The sequence below is a fragment of the Equus quagga genome, chromosome 3 (genome assembly GCF_021613505.1).
Source record: "Equus quagga isolate Etosha38 chromosome 3, UCLA_HA_Equagga_1.0, whole genome shotgun sequence".
NCBI classification, from domain to species: Eukaryota; Metazoa; Chordata; class Mammalia; order Perissodactyla; family Equidae; genus Equus; species Equus quagga.
Genome location: NC_060269.1, coordinates 145,554,950 through 145,574,522, shown reverse-complemented (window position 1 = coordinate 145,574,522; position 19,573 = coordinate 145,554,950). Strand labels below are relative to the sequence as shown.

The 19,573-nt window shown below is 35.5% G+C and overlaps 1 protein-coding gene across 3 annotated transcripts in view; it reads right to left on the bottom strand.

The window, feature by feature from the left end:
• The window catches only part of RAB28 (RAB28, member RAS oncogene family), a 90,008-nt gene extending 72,778 nt beyond the window's left edge, over positions 1-17,230 (bottom strand). For all 3 annotated transcript variants that reach the window (XR_006888029.1, XM_046657302.1, XM_046657301.1), the window contains exons 1-3: positions 16,942-17,230; positions 12,170-12,266; positions 6,757-6,845 (exon numbers count right to left, since the gene is read on the bottom strand). Coding sequence is in view for 2 of the 3 variants with exons in the window: in XM_046657302.1 (XP_046513258.1) it covers positions 6,757-6,845; positions 12,170-12,266; positions 16,942-17,016 (261 nt within the window). In the remaining variant the exon portion in view is untranslated. The remainder of the gene's footprint in view (positions 1-6,756; positions 6,846-12,169; positions 12,267-16,941) is intronic.
• Positions 17,231-19,573: the final 2,343 nt, after the last annotated feature.

The window sequence follows — 19,573 nt, the reverse complement described above, 5'->3', positions numbered from 1 at the left end:
CTTCAACAAAAGAGCCAAGAACATACAAGGGAGAAGGAAAGTCTCTTCCATAAATGGTGCTGGGAAAACCGGATGGCCACATGCAAAAGAAGGAAAAGTAAACCATTATCTTACACCATGCACGAAAACTAACTCAAAAGGGATTGAAGACTTGAATGTAAGACCTGAAACCATAAAAAGCCTAGAAGAAAATATAGGCAGTATGTTCTTCAACACTGGTCTTAGCAGTATCTTCTTGAATACTATGTCTTATTTGGCAAGGGAAACAAAAGAAAAAATAAACAAATGAGACTACATCAGACTAAAAAGCTTCTGCACAGCAAAGGAAACCATCAACAAAACGAAAAGACAACCTAACAATTGGGAGAAGATATTTGCAAATCATATATCTGATAAGGGGTTAATATTCTAAATACATAAAGAACTCATGCAACTCAACAACAAAAAACAAACCACCCAATTAAAAGAAGGGGAAAGGACGGGGCTGGCCCCGTGGCCGAGTGGTTAAGTTCGCGCGCTCCGCTGCAAGCAGCCCAGTGTTTCGTTGGTTCGAATCCTGGGCGCGGACATGGCACTGCTCATCAAACCACGCTGAGGTGGCGTCCCACATGCCACAACTAGAAGGACCCACAACGAAGAATATACAACTATGTACTGGGGGGCTTTGGGGAGAAAAAGGAAAAAATAAAATCTTTAAAAAAAAAAAAAAAAAAGAAGGGGAAAGGATCTGAACATTTTTCCAAAGAAGTCTACAGATGGCCAACAGGCACATGAAAAGCTATTCAACATCACTAATTATTAGGGAAATGCAAATAAAAACTACAATGAGATATCACCTCATGCCCATCAGAATGGCTATATAATAAACAAGACAAGAAATAACAAATGTTGGAAAGGATGTAGAAAAGGGAACTCTCATACATGCTGGTGGGAATGTTAACTGGTGCAGTCACTATGGAAAACAGTATGAAGAGTCCTCAAAAAATTAGGACTAGAACCACCATATAATCTACCTATTCCACTTCTGGGTATTTACCCAAAGAACACGAAAATAATAAGTTGAAAAGCTATTTGCACTCCTATGTTCATTGCAGCATTATTCACAATGGAAAAGACATGGAAATAACATAAGTGCCCATCAATGGATGAATGGATAAAGAAGATGTGGCATATACACACAATGGACTACTACTCAGCCATAAAAAAGATGAAATCTTGCCATTTCCGACAACATAGATGGATCTTGAGGGTATTATGCTAAGTGAAACAAGTCAGATGAAGAAAGTCAAATACCATAGAATTTCACTCATAAGTGGAAGACAGACAAAACAACAACAGCAAACAAACACATAGATACAAAGATTAGATTGGTGGTTACCAGAGGGGAATATGGGAAGGAGGAGGGCAAAGGAAGTAACAGGGCACATGTGTACATGACGCATGTTAATTAGTCTTTAGGTGGTAAACATGATGTAGTCTAAACAGAAATTGAAATATAATGGCATACACATGAAATTTATCTAATGGTATCATATATCATACCATTATATAACGGTAGTTTCATCTAATTGACATTTATAGAGTGGTCTATCCAAAGACATTAGAATTTACACTCTTCTCAAGCTCATATGAAACATTCACCAAAACAGACTACATTCTGGACCATAAAACATACTTTAACAAATTTATAATAGAAATCATACCAAGCATGTTCTCAGACTACAATGGAATTAAACTAGAAATCAATAATAGAAAGATAGCTGGAAAAACTCAAAATATTTGGAGATTAAACAACATACTTCTCAATAACACACTGGTCAAAAGAGATGTTCCAAGAGAAGCTTAAAAATATCTTAAATCAATAAAAATACAACCCATCAAAACTGTGGGATACAGCAAAAATAGTGCTTAGGAGAAAATGTAGAGCATTGAATGCATACATTAGAAAAGAAGAAACAATAATCTAGCTCCTACTTTAGAAAATTGAGGAAGAAGAGAAATTTAAGCTTAATTTAAGCAGAAGAAAAAATAATAAAAATTCTAGCAGAGATCAATGAAAAGAGGAAAACAATAAAGAAAATTAACAAAACCAAAAAGTGGTAAACCTCTAGCCAGGTTAACAAAAAAATGAGAGAAAAGTCATAAATTAATGAGGGGTCATCACTACTGATCTCACAGACATTAAAAGGATAATAAAGAAATAATATTAACAACTCTATGGCCAAAAATGTGATAACATTGATGAAATGGCCCAATTCTCTGCAAGGCACAAACCACCAAAACTCATACAAGCAGGCACTGACTCCAAGGTCTTTACCCACCAGCGTCAGCACACCAAAGCCAGACCTCTTAAGTACTCACCTCTATAATACACGTACCCTCAAGATCTGAGTCTCTCACCACATCAATCAATCCAGGCCTCTTCCGACTCCTTCCAGAAAACTATCACAATCTTCTTAGCACAAGAAAGTACAACTCCCTCAGAAATGCAACACATAATGGCAACAACTGAGGTCTGAGAAGAATCTACTTGGAACTATTGGAAACAATTTTCTTGGCAATCTTGTGACCGTCTAAACCCATCACTGCGTCTCATGTTCCTGATACCCTCTTTTATCACCCATCTCTCTGCCATTCATCTCTCTCCTATGTCTTATCCCCAACTGCCCTCTGCTTCCTCTTTCCAATTTACCCTCCAACTGTTCCTCTTCTTCCCAAATCTTTTTGCCATGACTTTTGGAAATCAGATTGTAAGCTTAATAAATCCTTCTATATCCGCAAATTCTTCAACAAAAATTTCCTACATTTTCTATGCCTTAACTTCACTTTTTTCCCCCTGCAATTCCCAGAAGATACTATCACCTTTCTCTTTCTCTTTTAAACCTCAAGACCTTTAGTAAATATTACATAAAGTTACTTTATATCGTACTTTGTTTCCATCTATTTCACTTATCACCATATCTAATAAGCATGATGAGTCAGTAAATCAAATGGATACCATTTTCAAAGGAAAAACTGATAGCAGTCTGGAAGGAACAAACACTGATGGCAACACTTAACAGTATGCCAACAGTAAGGTATTTCATAGATTTAGCTCTAATGTTTAACATGCACTGTACCTACACAATTTAACCTTCTCCAAAATGAAAGCTTCCCCATTCCAAAAATGCAGGTATTTTTTCACCCTGATTTGTACAACAAATCAGCTACTTTCATTTTTAATTATATATAGAAATGAATTAAATCATACAGATTATACAATAGTCATACAACATATACTTTGCTGTATAAGTACAACCTGTAAGAAGGAACACTAATGCAAGAGAGTTCTGTAAATATAATCAGTTATTAAAATAGTCAACTAAAAAATTAATAGTAAAAGACAGCAGAAGGTCTCAGGGAGTACAGCTTTGAGATGAGCTCTTTCCCCAACTGTCATACAGGCACGAAATTCTTTTGTTGGTGGTTAACACGCTAGCTCATCTGTGTGGGGCACTGGCACACAATAGTAGTTATGTTCCACCTCACAAATGACTACACTTCATTGAGTTTATGCTCAGTAGCACAGTGTTTGCAAACCACTTAGATTCCAGGACGGAAAGAGCTACAAAAATGAAACATCCAGTCCTTCTCTGAGGTTTGTTATTAGCCTCTGTTAGCCACAGGTTACAAGGCACTAAACACTATGTTCTGTGTGTCTGCTTGTAACCACTAGGAAAAATAGCCTATAACATCTTTCTGAAGACTCCCAGAAAATTTTAAGTTGATTTAAAAATCTAGGAATATAACTGAGACACACTTACTAGTTCTTGTCAAAATACCTCACTAATTCTTTCTTGGGTGTCAATTCAATTTGTTTCAACCAACACTATTCAATACACCATTGCTAAAGTTTAATGCTATTGGAGGGAAAGGTGAAGAGGGTAAAATAATCAGTTTTATTTGAATCTAAGTTAACTCCTAGCCTACAAATAAGCTTCTTCCTGGATGTTAAAAAACACTTTAAAAAAAAAACACTTAATAGCCAGGTATAAGATAATTCTTTCACAACTCATAAGCTAGAGAAACTAAAACAAAACCCTAAATAATACATTAAACTAATGTCCTTAAAATAGTTTGTCGTATCATTATTTCTGAAAGACTTCTATCCCATAGCATGTATACCAAAATCCAAAGTATTCATCAGATGGGCAATATATAGCATCTACAACAACTCCAGGAACCATATAGATCCATTTTGAAGAATAATTATATGATTATATGTTATTAAATATATTAAACTGCTATTAGAATGTTTTTGAAAGCATTGTTTTTGAAAAGTAACATCTCTCCCAGTTTATGATAGTGAATTATAGTGAGAGCTTCTCTGGCCTAGATAAAAACTTATATATATTTTAACAAAAGAAACTACTGGTAAATGTACTTTATGATTTCACATAGCATTTAATTTAGAATCTCTGGAAAGGAGAGAAAATTTATTAAATTATCACTAATTTATGACAACTCATTTCGTCATCTTAGAATTCCTAGTTTCCTGGTACATTTGCAGAAAAATGCTTATGAACTTCTCAGAAATAATGTACTACATTATTGTTTAATAAAACAGGGTATATGCTTACAACATTCATAGAAATTATGAAGTATAAACAATATAATACACCATCAAAAAGAGAAAAAAGTCAACATGTACCTCCAAAATATAAATCGTATGTGACAAGTTCTAAGAAGGAATATAATATTCTCTTTCTTCCAAGATATGAGGTACATTAGAAGAGAAGAGAGACATTTTACTTAACTCAAGTACCATCAAAAGAGATGGAAATTTTAAAATTTCTACATATTTCCCCATTAATGCCTGCTGATATTAAGCAGCTATGTAATAGCATAAAACATCACTGTAAAAACCTGACTTGAGCGGATGGTCACACGATATTGTGAATGTACTAAATGCGACTGCCTATATACTTTTAAAATAGTTAATTTTATATTAGTTTAATTTTACATCAATATTAATTTTTATACACGATAATTTTTATAATATTAACTAATAAATTTACATACATCAAATAAAACTTTTCAAATGACTTGAAGGTAAAATTAAGAGAATCCAATTCATGAGCACTATATTCCCTTAGTTTTTCAGAGAAGAAAAATTTATTAATTGAATTTTATATTATTTACACTGAGACAAATAAAATCTTCCTGTTTTCCACTAATACTAGATATATCTACAAACCATCAGAAGCTATTCTATTTGACATTATCATTAAAAGGTTGACTAGCCTAACTGTAATTTTTTTTTAAATCCAGTATGTGTCCCTGAAGATACACTTTAATGGAGCAAAGAAGAGCTTATTTTCAAATCCCATTTTCCCAACTAGTGAGTAAACAAGGACTGTGGCTTCCCACAAATCTCTGTCTAGCAATTTTCCTTTAGCTTAATATCTACTTTAAACATAATCGGTTTAAAACAGAAAAAATTAAACAACAAAAAAGCTAGACACAAAAATCTGAGACATACTTTTTAAAAGAAAAATGAACATGCATAAAATATCAAATCATATGGTGAGAAGTGAAAACATGAAATGAGCAAAAAGATTTTCCAGGAGACAAAGAATAATATAGAAGAAAAGGCAAAGAAGAAAGAGTTCTAACAGCCAAATCTATATATTAATAAGGCGAAAAGCAAAACTCTAGGGCCTATATACCTGATTCAGAACCATATGAGCGTCATTTATCCTTCTCTGAATATTTTAGAAAATAATTTAGAATCTCCTTTCCATCCCAAATTAAAGCAATAGTATTTGTCAAGCATCAAACTTCATAGAGAAGAGTGCTTAACATTCTCCAGATTTATTTCTTATGTGTAACATAGTACCACATAACCAAGTTATGATTCTCCCACTTAAAACATCAAATTCCAATAAAGCACACAATGAGGATTATGAATATCATCCCCCCAATGCCTCACGATATGAAAGATACACACTAATTAAAAGTGGAAGAAAAAGCAAAAGTAAATGGCATGTCAATAATTAACTTTTTAAAGTATATTACTATCATGCATATTTTCTATTTGTATAATAATTTAATTTAAAAACTTATAAATTATGTCTATATAAACTCATGTTGCCAAAGAATTTTTGTTATATAATTACTCAAGGGGTTTTTCTTATTCTACATAGATTTTCTTCTGAAAAAATATCATTATCATGCTAAAATACTATGTGCTTCATACATAGTCATACTTAGTTTTCTGTTATATTAAGATATCTATTAAATCTGTAGAACTATAAATATTTAGTAGACTAATTCACAGCACAAAAATAGACATAAAAATATGCTTTTTGTCCTTACAACTTAAAATGGAATTAAATTTTCCCAATGTTTTTCATTCTGTTTACATATTCTGAAAGTAGTCACTATAACCAAATCAGCTAATAAATATCAAAATATCATTTATCACTGCATTTATTCAACTGCTGACAACAATATCTAGTAATGCAAGTAGTATATGAAAGCTATTAGAATCACACCAGTTCCCTGACCCAAATCATTCCAAACACAATTTGGGAAAGATGAGACTAAAAGATTAGCACGAATGTAAAATTAGTCTACACATATCAGATAAAAATCAAATTAGGAAGAGAGAGAGAGAGAGAGTGTGTGTGTGTGTCTGCGTGTCTGTGTACCTGCTTGTGTGTTAGTGAGGAGAGTATTTTCAGTATTGGAATAATCATAGAATTCATGTCATACCTGTGCTCCATAGATATATTTATCCAACATTTTGCCTCCTATTGTCTGCCCTCCTATGTCCCAAACTTGAAGAGTAACATTCAAGTTTCCTAAAATAAAAAAAGAAAAATAAGAATACAAAAAAAGTTAAGTAACAATATAACAACTGAATCCAGTTTCACAGAACACTAAGTCACAATGATAAACTCTGAACCTAATTTGCCTTTTATTCGGCATGATCATTTGGTCCAATATGTGGAATTGTGAAATAATCTTGTCAAAAGAAATCATAGTGGGTGAATTTAGGTTTATACTTTTACCTCATTTCCATGTAACCATATTTATAATCACCTTCAAAACAAAAGAAAATAAGGGGTCGGCCTGGTAGCGCAGCAGTTAATTTTGCACATTCCACTTCAGCGGCGAGGGGTTCATGGGTTTGGATCCCAGGTGTGGACCTACGCACCGCTTGTCAAGCCATACTGTGACAGGCATCCCACATATAAAGTAGAGGAAGATGGGCACAGATGTAAGATCAGGGCTAATCTTCCTCAAAAAAACAAAAAACAAACAAAAGAAAATAAAGCAAAATTTTCTTAAACAGAGAATAGAACAACAAAGCACTTATATGTGGGGTTAAGAAATATACTTTAAAATAAAAATTGAACTTTATATACTAACCTACCCTATTGCACATAATGAATTTTGCTGTAAGCTCTAAATTCTATACGTTCTAAAACTCATAGATTAATAACAGACTACAAAAATGGACCCATACTTTCAAATCAAATGAATAAATTTTAACTTGAATGTCAGCTCTATACACAATAGTTAACATACTTTAAAAATAATGTTTTCAAATTTAACCTATAAATATAAACACGTTTGATAGCCCTCTTCAGAACTGACATAGGATACATACCCAGGATATCACTAAATATTGTGATGCATTTATACCTGTTGAAAGAATTTCCATTGAAACAAACTATATGTGCTTCAAAGCCTTCATAAAACACTGTAACAAATCTTCTTCCCCATACAAGTATTATAAAAGCATTCTAAAATACTAAAAGGCAATCTTTAAAATTCTTTTGTCCATTTTTCAAAATATTTGGTTGACAGAAAAATTTATAAACTATTCTCTCTTAACAATGCAATTAATGACTAAACTACAAAAGTTAAAGACCATGTCCACTATACCCTTTCATTTAACATTTCAAATTATTTCTCCTAATAGCATCATGAAGTTTTCTCCAAATGTAGACAAACTCTCAAACAGTACCTTAGAAATGAGCTCCCACATGAAAAATGTATATTTATGAATGATTTGCAAATTGGGAAAACTCAAAATAAAAAGACACTAAAAACATTGTCTCACTTCAAAAAAAAAGGATTATAAAGACGTGAATTTTTATACCAATGTAAAACACTAAAATTGGAGAATGTTAGTCACACCCTTCAACTTTGCAACTGAAAACAAAATATGACACTGGATTAACCAGCCAAGTTTTACCCTTAACTCAAGTTTTGTTAGGTTTGTATTACAATCTTCCCGTTATTTGGATGTAGGTCTGTTCCATCTGTCAGTGTGCAGAGGATTCACATGAGGTACTTCCATTAGCATTAATGAGAGCTACTACCCGTCATCATTCTCACATACATCCTCTTTCAATGCTCACAGAGTAATGACCAAAATGTTCTTAAAGCTCTATGAATATGAAAACCAGAATGTCACAGACTAAGACTTATCCAACAACTTGTAAAAACCCAATTTCTTAAAAATCTAAAATTTTAAGATTCCAAGCTGAACTCATTCTCCTATAATGCTGTCTCAAATCAAGCAGGTGAGAAAGGACTAGCTGTCACTAGAACTATAGCATAAAATAGTTTCAGGAGCCCCTAGATAAACAGGCAGTACTCGATTCATTTTACTTGCAAAATTCTTTATAGCCATTTGTATACTTCAAAAAACAGTGCCTAACAATATTAACTTTTTTAGAGTAAGAATTCAGGCAATACTTAATAAAAAGCATTTACTCCCATTTTATTCAAGGCCAATAAACCTTGTCACTTAACTTCATATCAAGAAATATGAAGCTTTTTTTCCTTTAAATTCTGATATTCAGATCCTACCTGAACTAGGTGTTGTGAACACTTCAAATACATCCTTTAGCCACATGATCTTCATTACATGTTTTCAAATTCTGACTACATCATTTCAAGACTCTAAATTGTTTATTCACTTGTCTCCTGATAGGTTTATATTCATGCATTGAGAGTATTTTTTTAAATCCATACCTTTCCAAATAAACACTGTTTGTTGCTGTTGGCTTGTTTTTAATACACATATTCTAGTGCCTCAGAAATAAAAATAGTTATGCATTACTGATAACCCACTAATATACAATGCTAGCCAACAACAAAAAAAATCACTATCGTTATAGCTTCAATAAATGATATTAACCTCATAGTTATATCGAACATCTAGAAATATATTTTTAACTTCCACATATGAATTTTAGGCTTGGTAACACATAAAAATAAACATAAATAGGGGTTCCCTATTTGGAGAACCAAATCACAGAAGGATGGAATTCAAATCAATATTCATTTTGGTCTTTGCAAGCATAAACCTAAGTCTCCTAGTATATTTTCAAAATGACATACCTATAAAGCTATAGAAAAGTATTCAAATAATCAATATTGCAAAATTTTTAAAAATCAAGAATCCATCTAATATAAATTTCTAACTAATCAAAGAACATTAAGGAAATTGTCAGCAATTTAATCCTAAATGCAAAATGCTAAAAAAATTCCTGCTCCTCTGTAAGAAACGACATGTAACTAGGGGAAAAAATAAAATAAATGAGGTGACAAAATACAGGTAAGCTGCTTTTGGTATGAACCAAAGCCACCAAGAGGATTCAACAGTGACCTTGTAAAAGTACACTTGGTGCCTTGGTTAACCTTACTTAAAGTGCTGCATAGTCAAGATGGAACTAAAAACACAAGTCTGCCCACTTCTTGTACTAAAGACTTAGAAATCCTTTTCACAGTAGAACGCTGTTTACTGGACTGTACCCACAAGCTTCCTGAAAGTATTTTGACTAAGGCTCTTAAGAAGCTCTATCAGCAGAATCTCTGACTAACAGATACCCTGTTTTAAGCAGTAAAATCTGCACAGTGGTTGCATCCAGACTATACAGCATACCGAATCATGAAATATACTAAAATGGATGAGTATTTCCAAAGTAATGACCTTGAAAACTTGCATGAGGAAAATGTCAATAGATGGACAGGAGGTATTACTTCTCTAACAATCTAAATGGACAGAAGACTTACTAGAATACTAACAAATATTAGATTCACCTACTGTGTTGCTTTACTATAAATTCAATAATGCTGCCTGTAATATTTTAGTAAATGATTCAATTATTAATCATCCTACATTTGACACTTACAATAAATTAAAATTAAGGTTAAAGTACATAAAGGATATACTATAAACCTTGTAATTTATTCACTTCATTTCTTAATGTACCTATTAATTATATAAAATCAACTTACATTAAAACAAATTTTTCCTATTGAAATTTCTACCATAATTTTAAGTCCATTAAGTAGCATAGAACCAACTGCCTTTAAAAAAAAATTTTTTCTGGAACTCTGCCCATCAAAATAAAAACTTAATCAGAAAAATTAAAATATACATTCATTAAGAGGACACATTTCCTAATAACATTTTTTAACCTAAGTACTTTCTAACTCTAAAATATTATACTATAAATTTGAATTTCAAAAATACCAAATATGTGTTACAAAGTAATCAAAATCTAAATATTGGTAGTAATGTGCAACAGATCAGAAATCATCACATCACATATATAAAATGTCCAAAACCAGTCTTAAAATGTTTTTAATGTTTGAATAGGTGCTTGTTCCTTTATTTAACTCTTTGAACTAAAAAAAAATCAGAAAAATTAAACAATATTAACAATACAGAAAATTGGTGCTTTTGCTAATTAGCTTCAAAACAAAATAGTTAATACTAAATACATATTGAGGTTCTTTGTGTATAACTGGCATTTCTGAAAAAACTCTTGTAAAAATAAGTTTTCAGCATGTATATTATATGATCTGTGCACACATTCTGCTGATGACTGCTGTTAATATTCTGAATGTAGCATTAACCTACCTATAAGAGAATAATAAAAATAAAATGAGATTTTCAGTTTTGAATACATTAAAAGAAAATACAAATGAAACAAAATATGCATATGTTTCTCATTAAACCTCTTGCTGAACAATAACTTAGTAATGGAAAATTGGAATTCTTTTCTCATGCTATATCTTCTAATTTATTTTTCATTGGTAGCCAAATACAGATGATCAAACAATATAACAGGGTATATTACTAGAGAGATAAGCAGAATACCTTCCATTACCAAAAGTTTTCATTAACTGCTCTAAAACTTTTATGGAGAGTTGTCTGATAGATGGGGTGTTTGAGAAGTGAACATACTTCAGCAATATTGAAATTTATTAAACCCCTTCCCACTATATCACTCACGTTCAGTATATGAATCTGACACTACATAGGTAACCGTTTTTATTCAAATGTGTTTCCTCAGAGGAGAGAGGGATGGACTGGTTTACAAAGTTACAAAGATAAACTGCTTTTAATAAAATACTTTAAACATAATTTAACCATCACAAGTGAATGGACAGAGCATTTTAAAGCCCCAATTGTTCAGAAACTAACTTAAAACAGAAACCACTCTTTTTTTGTTATTATTTCCCTGTATTTCCCACAAAATGTGCTGCAACTGGCATCTAAATAGTTTCTTTGCATGGTGAACTGAAACATCTTGAATGCTCAAACTGTATTTTTATGAGTGCCTAGGGACCCTAAATTTTAGTGGTCTATTAAATGCCAGCAATTTCATGCTGCCTTGCATAAAACAGCATTCACATATTAGAGCAGAGAAGTTCCATAGCTACATTATACTTCTGTTCCAACTTTCTCTCAAACAAAAAACTGAAGCAGAGGCTAATCAAAATAATATTTAAAAAAATAATCCTTTCCTGTCTTTTCACATTTAGTTTATACCATATCTGTTGATAATTGCATGGCATTTGATTTTTTTTTAACTTTTCAGAATTTTATAAGCAACTATTGTTTATCATTGAAAAATATGTAGTGGTCAAAAACAGTGGGAGAGTCAGGGAGTATATAAACTTTTTTCTCACACCTAGGGACAATATGTCTTCACGGTAGATGCTGCTGATGAAATTTAACCTCCCTAAGATAGATTTACTGATTACATATATGTTCATGCAAAAGCAGCCCCAAAATTTATTTAAACATTTCTGCTTATGTCTCTTATTGTAAGATATGCACAATTTTCTATGTTAAGACTTTTTAGTCTCTTACCTGGCAATGTTATCCTTCTCAAAAAGAAATCCAGTCCTATAGTTTGTTTGTACTGTTTCCCAAAAGTTTCTTGAGCAAAACACATAGCCAAGGAGGTCTAAAAAATTGATGCACAGAATATCAAAATTACTGCCTTTGTTTTAGAAATGTAAACATAAAGTCACTACTAAATCTTATTAAGTAATCTTAATATTTATACTCCTATTACTCCAACAAGCAGCTTTAAGCAGTTCTGATCAGTTACAAGGGGAGGAGGGACTAAACACTCCACCAGGTAAGTTTCACTTGCCAGCAGCTATCTCTGAGGACAACAGACTAATCCCTTAGATCTCTTTCAATCCCCTGATTGTCAAGCTCCTTCTCCTGCTGGGAAATTAGAATTTGAGATTTATCAAAAGAGAAAACTAAAAGATTTAGTTTAGAAAACTAAAACTAAAGATTCAGACTGAAGATCTGAATCTTATATATCCACATGTATCAGTTCAATACAAATTTCAGAGAACTCAAAAGTTTCACTTCTGTGGTTAAATATTCTGAGTAGTTTGTGCTCTCAGCCAATAATAAGAAGTACTAACTAAGGAGGGAAAAATCTGTTTATAGAATTTCTTTTCTTTTTCCCCACAGGAAAAGTATCTTTAAGGGTCTAATTTTTCTCTGTATTAAAGATGTTAAATGAAAATAATTCTACAGAATGACTCTGATAATATTTATCTCTCAAATAAAGAAGCTGGTATTTTTAAGATTAATATTAAGCAAGCAAAAATAAATATTTTCCATCCAAGAATCATAAAGCTTAAAAGTCACAAGAGTATTATAACCAGATCAGATATCTATCTGCACGTTTGTAACAACGACTCAAAGTCCTATTCAAAACTCTCAAGCCGCCTTTTAGGGTACCATTTCTTATCAAAGCAAACGAATAATTAATCATTCTGTTAATAAGAGAAATAACTCAATAACTCAAAAACTTCTTAAACATTTTAAATGCACTATTTACTTGTAAACTTTCCCAAAAAGAAGGGAAACACAGCTTCATGAAGCTTTTATGCTCTTCAAGACAGACTCCCAAAATTAAGGAAAAACAGTCTTTTTTAATTTTAAAGTTAAAATTAGATGTCAACTCCTAAAATTACAAAAACTAAGACAAAATTTCCAAGATAGCTTATTATAATTAATTATCACATAATTACAGCAGTACAAAAGAAAACCTAGCCAAATTTCAATTCTTTTAAACAAAAAAACCTAAAATTTCTCTTGACACAAGAATCATATTTTTCACACAAATGGCAATTTGCACACCCTAACTCCAGTTCTCTTAATACTCAGGATTTGTAATAAATTTCTAAGATATCTGGTCAATATTTACTGAGCACCCTGAAAAGGAGGTTCTGCTGGACACTGAGAAATAAATTCACTACAACAAAATGAAAATGTATTTGGCTTCCTTGAAGCATATAACAATATGGGAAATTCAGAGGTCAGAATAAAAAAGGTAAGCATTCCTTTTTAAAGCCTTTTGGTTTTTATTTAGCCTTATTTATGCCATTGAGCTTGTTTAACTTAGAGCACAAAATCATCTGTAAAGAGGCTGAGAGTTCTAGATAAAAAGAATTATCACTACTTATACTATTACAGATATTTAAAAATGTTTATATGGATGGTTGAAACACTTTTATAAGTCCAAGAGAAATTCAAGGCACATACAACATCAGCATAATGTCATTTAAGGTAATTTTTCACTTTCCTTTAAGATTCTCAAAGTTCAATATTTTTATATTAATGAATATTCAGAAAAACTCTAAGGTTCTTTTCTTGGAAATGGGACTTCTAGATTTTTGAAAGCCCTAGCCTCACATTTTTGAGGCAAACATAAAGATAGGACCTCTATTTGACAATCTGTTAGAAGTACTGGTCATTGAGAAAACAGAACAATTAAAATGGGTTCTTATATCCTCTCCAGACATCTTACTATAAAAATTAAACAGAAGATGAGCCAAATCAGTGGGAGGCGTTTCCTCTTCAATTATCTAGACTTTGTGCCATCTTTCACATTTAATAATTTCTCTCAAGTCATTGTATAAATGCCCTTCTTAAACACTTATGAGGTGAACAATCATCTACCATATCTAAAATGTTTTTATCTGATTCAAAAAAAAATTTTTTTCTTGGTTTGGCCCACTTCTGCTAACAATTTTAACAATACTACATTTACTAATACTGAGAAAACACCATAAAAGAATATTTTGCCTCAAAAAAATCTTAAGAAATATGTTAACAAAATCAAAAGTATGAATCAACACAGGAAAGAAATAGAAACACGTGTTACTAGGAGGAGGAGCTATATTTCTCTTGGAGAAACTGTAAGTGGTCATCTCAAACTTTATTGCTTCTGTCAGTGTGTATAAAAATGCCCTGAGTTAGACCTAGCAAGAAAAACTAATGCTAAGAAAAATGGCCAGGAGTTAAATCAGGATACAAATAAGAAGGAAAGAGAGGCTGAATTCATAGAAGAAAAGGACAGCAAAGGAAACAGAATGGGAATGTTGGTAGCTGACAATAATTTGAGAGCTGAATAGGGTATGGAGGGGGGAAGAAAACGCTTGACATATGAACAACGAAAAAAGGTTAGGTTTCTGACGCTTATATGCAGAAATTTATGGCAGAAAAAAGCCTTTACGGTTTTAAATTAGTCAAGATGATGAAGACTAAATCAGAACACCATAAAGAGTATCACTGTTATCTTATCCTTTGAAGTAAAATAATAATCCTAATTCAACAACAGTGAACAGCAAAAATTATGCTTTGTCCTACACCAGACAGAATTTTAGACAAAGATAAAAAGCCATAATTATTCACAGTAAATTAGCAACACGAAGAAAATGTATGACAGCCTAAATAAAAAACCTAGATACAAAATTATGAACAAATTTCAACTAATACATATACTGTAACAACTACTAGGAGAAAAAAAACAAAAGTTTAAAGAATTGCAATAGAATGCAGAATGATGGGCAATTTTTGTCTTTTTACAAGTGTATTAGTGCTATAGATTATTATAATTTTAAACAGGAAATAAATTCAGTTATGAGTTGACCATAAAAAGATTTAGGAAATGAAAAATTAGAAGGCATTCAAAAGAAAATATGAATGATGAGAAAACTATAAAAATATAAAACAAAATTTTTATTGAATAAGGGTGTTAGAAACAACGGCGATTTATTTAAAACAATTCATCCATTCAGAAAATTGTTTTTCTTGCACAAAAATTCATACAGTTAATACTTTATAAAGAAAAGTGATCCCAAGTTCTTTCCTTCTCCAAAATATTTAAAAGTAATCAGAGCATACTAAGTTGATTTTCCTCAGCCATAAAAATCAATAACAGAATATCGGGGAGGGCAAGAAAGAAATTAGAATTCCCCAAATTTTGCATTTGAATGACATCTTTCCCATAGGCCCTCCGAACTCCAATCTCAGAACCAAACACAGGAGCAGCTGTGCAGTGCCAACGGCCAGGGAAGAGGCAAAGAGCAATCGTCACCACAGAAACCAAGGTCCAAACTATACTAGCAACAGGGAAACGTGAAGCTGGAATCGGGAAACTGTTAACTGTAATCAGCTACATTTCTGAAGACTCTGATTGGGGGAAAAGGAGTGAAGAAGAAAGGAGACAAACTTTAGCAATATTCCCAGAAAGAGTGCTGGCATCTTTGACAGAATCGACAGGTGTGAATGCACCCCGGGCAGAGGCTCTTCACTTTATTTGCGGTCTGTGTCACAAACCCTTTGAGATCCTACAGACCCTCTCCAAAGAGCAAGTACCAGACAATGTTTATTGCATTTCAGGAGCTCCACAACCCCGGGTTAAAGACCTCTGCCTAGGAGTTAAGGGGACTGGGCTGCCGGATATTCTCACGCACGCACTCACTCTCATTCACTCAACCAACCATCACCGGAGTCTAGACCTTAAGGCAAGGATCCTCTCTATCATGCTAGCAGCTCTACCCTCAGCAACCAGCCCATAACAGGAGCTCAACAGATATTTGTTGAAGGAATGCTTGTGCTGACAGGTGCTGTGCTGGCAACAGACAAGAACAGGTATGATGCTATAAAACACCAACTAACGTTTATTGAGTGCACACCATGTTCTGAAAGCTTTATGTGGATTTTCACATTTAATGTGTATTTGCACACTTAACCCTTTGAGGCGACCCCTATCAATACCCATCTTACAGATGAAGCACAAATAGGCTTGCAATTTGCCCTCCAATGACCCGACAAGTTAAGTGATGGAGCCCCAGCTCTCACCCCGGGAATCTGATTCCAGAGCCAAGCTCTTGGGAGCTCCCAATGCATCCAAACGGTAAAAAGGGGGCGGGGGGTCCGGGGGCCGGCAAAGTGTAACCCGGACTAAAGTAAAAAGAGGTAAGATGCCTTGGCAGATCCTTGCCAGTCCTCAGAGACAAGAAGCTGGAAAGCTTCCCAAGGAGGCGATGCTGACCCGAGTCTTGAAGAAGAAGTAGGAGTTCCCATCCAGGCAGGGAGTTGGGAAGTGACTTTTTTTTTTTAATTTAATTTAAGAGGAGGTGGACGGCTCTTGTCGGCCTTCACCAAGCGCCTCCTTCGTGTCCGGCCCAAGGCGGGCTCGGGCCCAGAGGTCCCGGCACTCGGGGTAATGAGGCGACGCCGGGCGGCGGGGAGGAGGCTGGGGGCGCCAGGGCCGCGCCGGGGTTCCTGCAGGCCTGGGACAGCGGGCCCGCTCGAGGACTGACCTTCCCGGAGGTGCCGTCCCCCAGCACGACGATTTTGAGTTGCCGGTCCTGGCTCTCCTCCTCAGAGTCCGACATGGTGTCCTGGGAACCAGGCCCGCCTCCCCCTCCCCCCGACGTAGAGGAAAGAAGGGAAGGAGGGGTCTCCGGGGGCGGGGGAGAAGAGGAAGGGCGGCAGTGGGGGCAGGACCCCCAGCCCCAGTGTCTCAGCGGCCGCTGAAGGTATCCAGAGGGAAACTATCGCCAGGCGCCATCTTGCCCACCTCCCCTCCCCCTGCGCGACGCCCCGCCCCCTGCGCGCAACGCCGGGCGCGCACCCCCGCCTCTCCGCCAACCCGCGCTGACCGCGAGTCTCCCCGGCGGGCCAGGCCATTTGCAGGCCTGGGATGGGGTAGGCATTCTAGCCGAGCAGGCGAAGCCCGGCGCTATCCTCGGAGGGGCAGGTGGCGAGAGGAAAATTGGAAATGTATTATTCACACTAGTTAGAAAAATTGGAGCAGAGTGGCTCGCAGACGTTCTGTCAAATTCCCTGGCTTCGCTCTCGCCCTGAGAAGATCCCTGAGGCGAATGGTTTAGCCCAATGTGTGTTGGGGCGAATGACGCCTGGGCTGCGCGCCGCGGTTGCCATGGAAGCCGGGAGTTGGAGGAGAGGCAGCGGGGCGGGGCCTGTCTCTGGGCGTCCGGCAAGCTAGTTGCCAGGCGTAGCGCACAGAGGAGGGGGCCCCTGGAGCTGGGTTGGGCGCCGGGGGTCGCGCCCCGGGAGGAGCGGCCGCGCGGCTGCGGAGGGGGCGGTTGCTAAGTCCAGAGCTGCCGGTGGGGAAGCTGCAGTGGCCGCCCTGAGTGCCGTGGAGCTCTGTCACTGCCTCTTGTTTTGGCCTGTCTGGAGCTTCTTCGTAGGAGCCACAGAATCCGTAGATTCATTCATCAACCGCACACCCTAGGGCGGTAGTGCTCAAAGTGTCTTCCGGGGAACCATCAGGGTAGGGGTGGGGGAATCCTGATGAAGTCAAAACTATTTTCATAATACAAACACCTTTTTTTTTTTTTCCTTTTCCACGTTCATTCTCTCAAAAGTACACAGAAAAGTTTTCCGGAGCGTTCGTGATGTGTATGACATTATCGCTCTGGCATCTGAAGGAGCATTTGCTTCTTATTCTGTTTCAAACATTTCTCACTATTAATTTCAATGCAGTAATGATAGCTATAACTCACATAAACAAAGCCTTTTAGGGTTCACAATAATTCTTCAGAGTGTAGAGGGGCCCTGAGTCCAAAAAGTTTGAGAACTGTTGTCCTGGATGATCTCAGTCCAGTAGGATAGGTATAAGATGTAAACGAAAATTTCAATATAGGGAAACAAATTCTACAATAGTAATTCCTGCCTACTGTGTTTGTCCCATTGTGAATTACTTTACATAAATTATCGGTTCACTCCTCATGGGAACTCCGTAAAATAGGTAGAATTATCCCTGTTTACAGATAAGAAAGCTTACGTCACAAGAAGCTTAGCTCAGAGGCAGTAGTCCGTGGAAAATGGCAAGCAGCACAGTGAAAAGAAGTGCCCGGCCCTGGAGACAGCCCTGGAGTTCTAATCACAGACCTGCACTTACGAGCTGTGTGACCTTGGGCCACAGTTTCCTCATCTATAAAAAAGAGATAATACCTCCTTCATAGGCTTGAGAATTAAATAAAGTAATCAATGTAAAGTAACACAGTACTTAACATATAGTAAGCCCCTCAATGTTAACCACTGTAATTATCACACTCATCATCATTATTAGATATGGTCCATGTTGGAGCATCACTGCTTTCCAGTCATGTTACAGAGGTTTCTTGTGTAGAGCCTCAGTCTCTTCATCTGTAGATAACGCTGGTCCACAATAGTAGCTAGTATCAGCTCCCAGTTCTTTCTCTACTCCCCACCACCTCTACCAACAACGACGACTTTCTACGTCACTCAGTGAGTTAATGAGAATTAGAAGAATATGTGAAAGGGGTTTGCAAAATTCTTTGTAACTGTTTCTTTGAGGAATCTGTTTCTAATGAGGATGGAATTAACCCCTTCTTGTCCAAGAGGGGAACTAATGGCAGAACTAATATGGCAGAAATTTGCTTTTACACTCTTTCTTAATGGAGATGGTCTATGACCCAGTTCCGACCAATGAGACACAAGAGGATGCCCTTTAGGAGACATCTGGGAAAGATTTTCCTCTCAGATTTTAAAAAAAGAGAGAAAAGAGAGAAAGAAATAAAAGATAGATGTGGAAGGAAAGATCTCCCCCTCCCTTCCTTTGTTGTCATTATTTGGATAAAGGCATAATATTTGGAACTGTAACAGCCTTCTTCAGCCCACATTCCAGGCTTCTTGTTATAGGAGATAATGCTAAGGCACTTTGGGGATATATTTCATTACTTGCACAAAAGTGTATTCTATTATTTGCACAAACACATCCCACTGGCATGATTACTGCGGCCAAAAACTAGATTTAGCTAAGGGCATAGGACGGATTTTCATGTATATCTTCATATGAAGGGATATCTAGAAGAAAACTTTGCATTTTCCGATCATCAATTTCCTAGACAACTGCTTTGCTGGAGAGACATAATTTATTTGGATATGGATTCATCCCTAGGA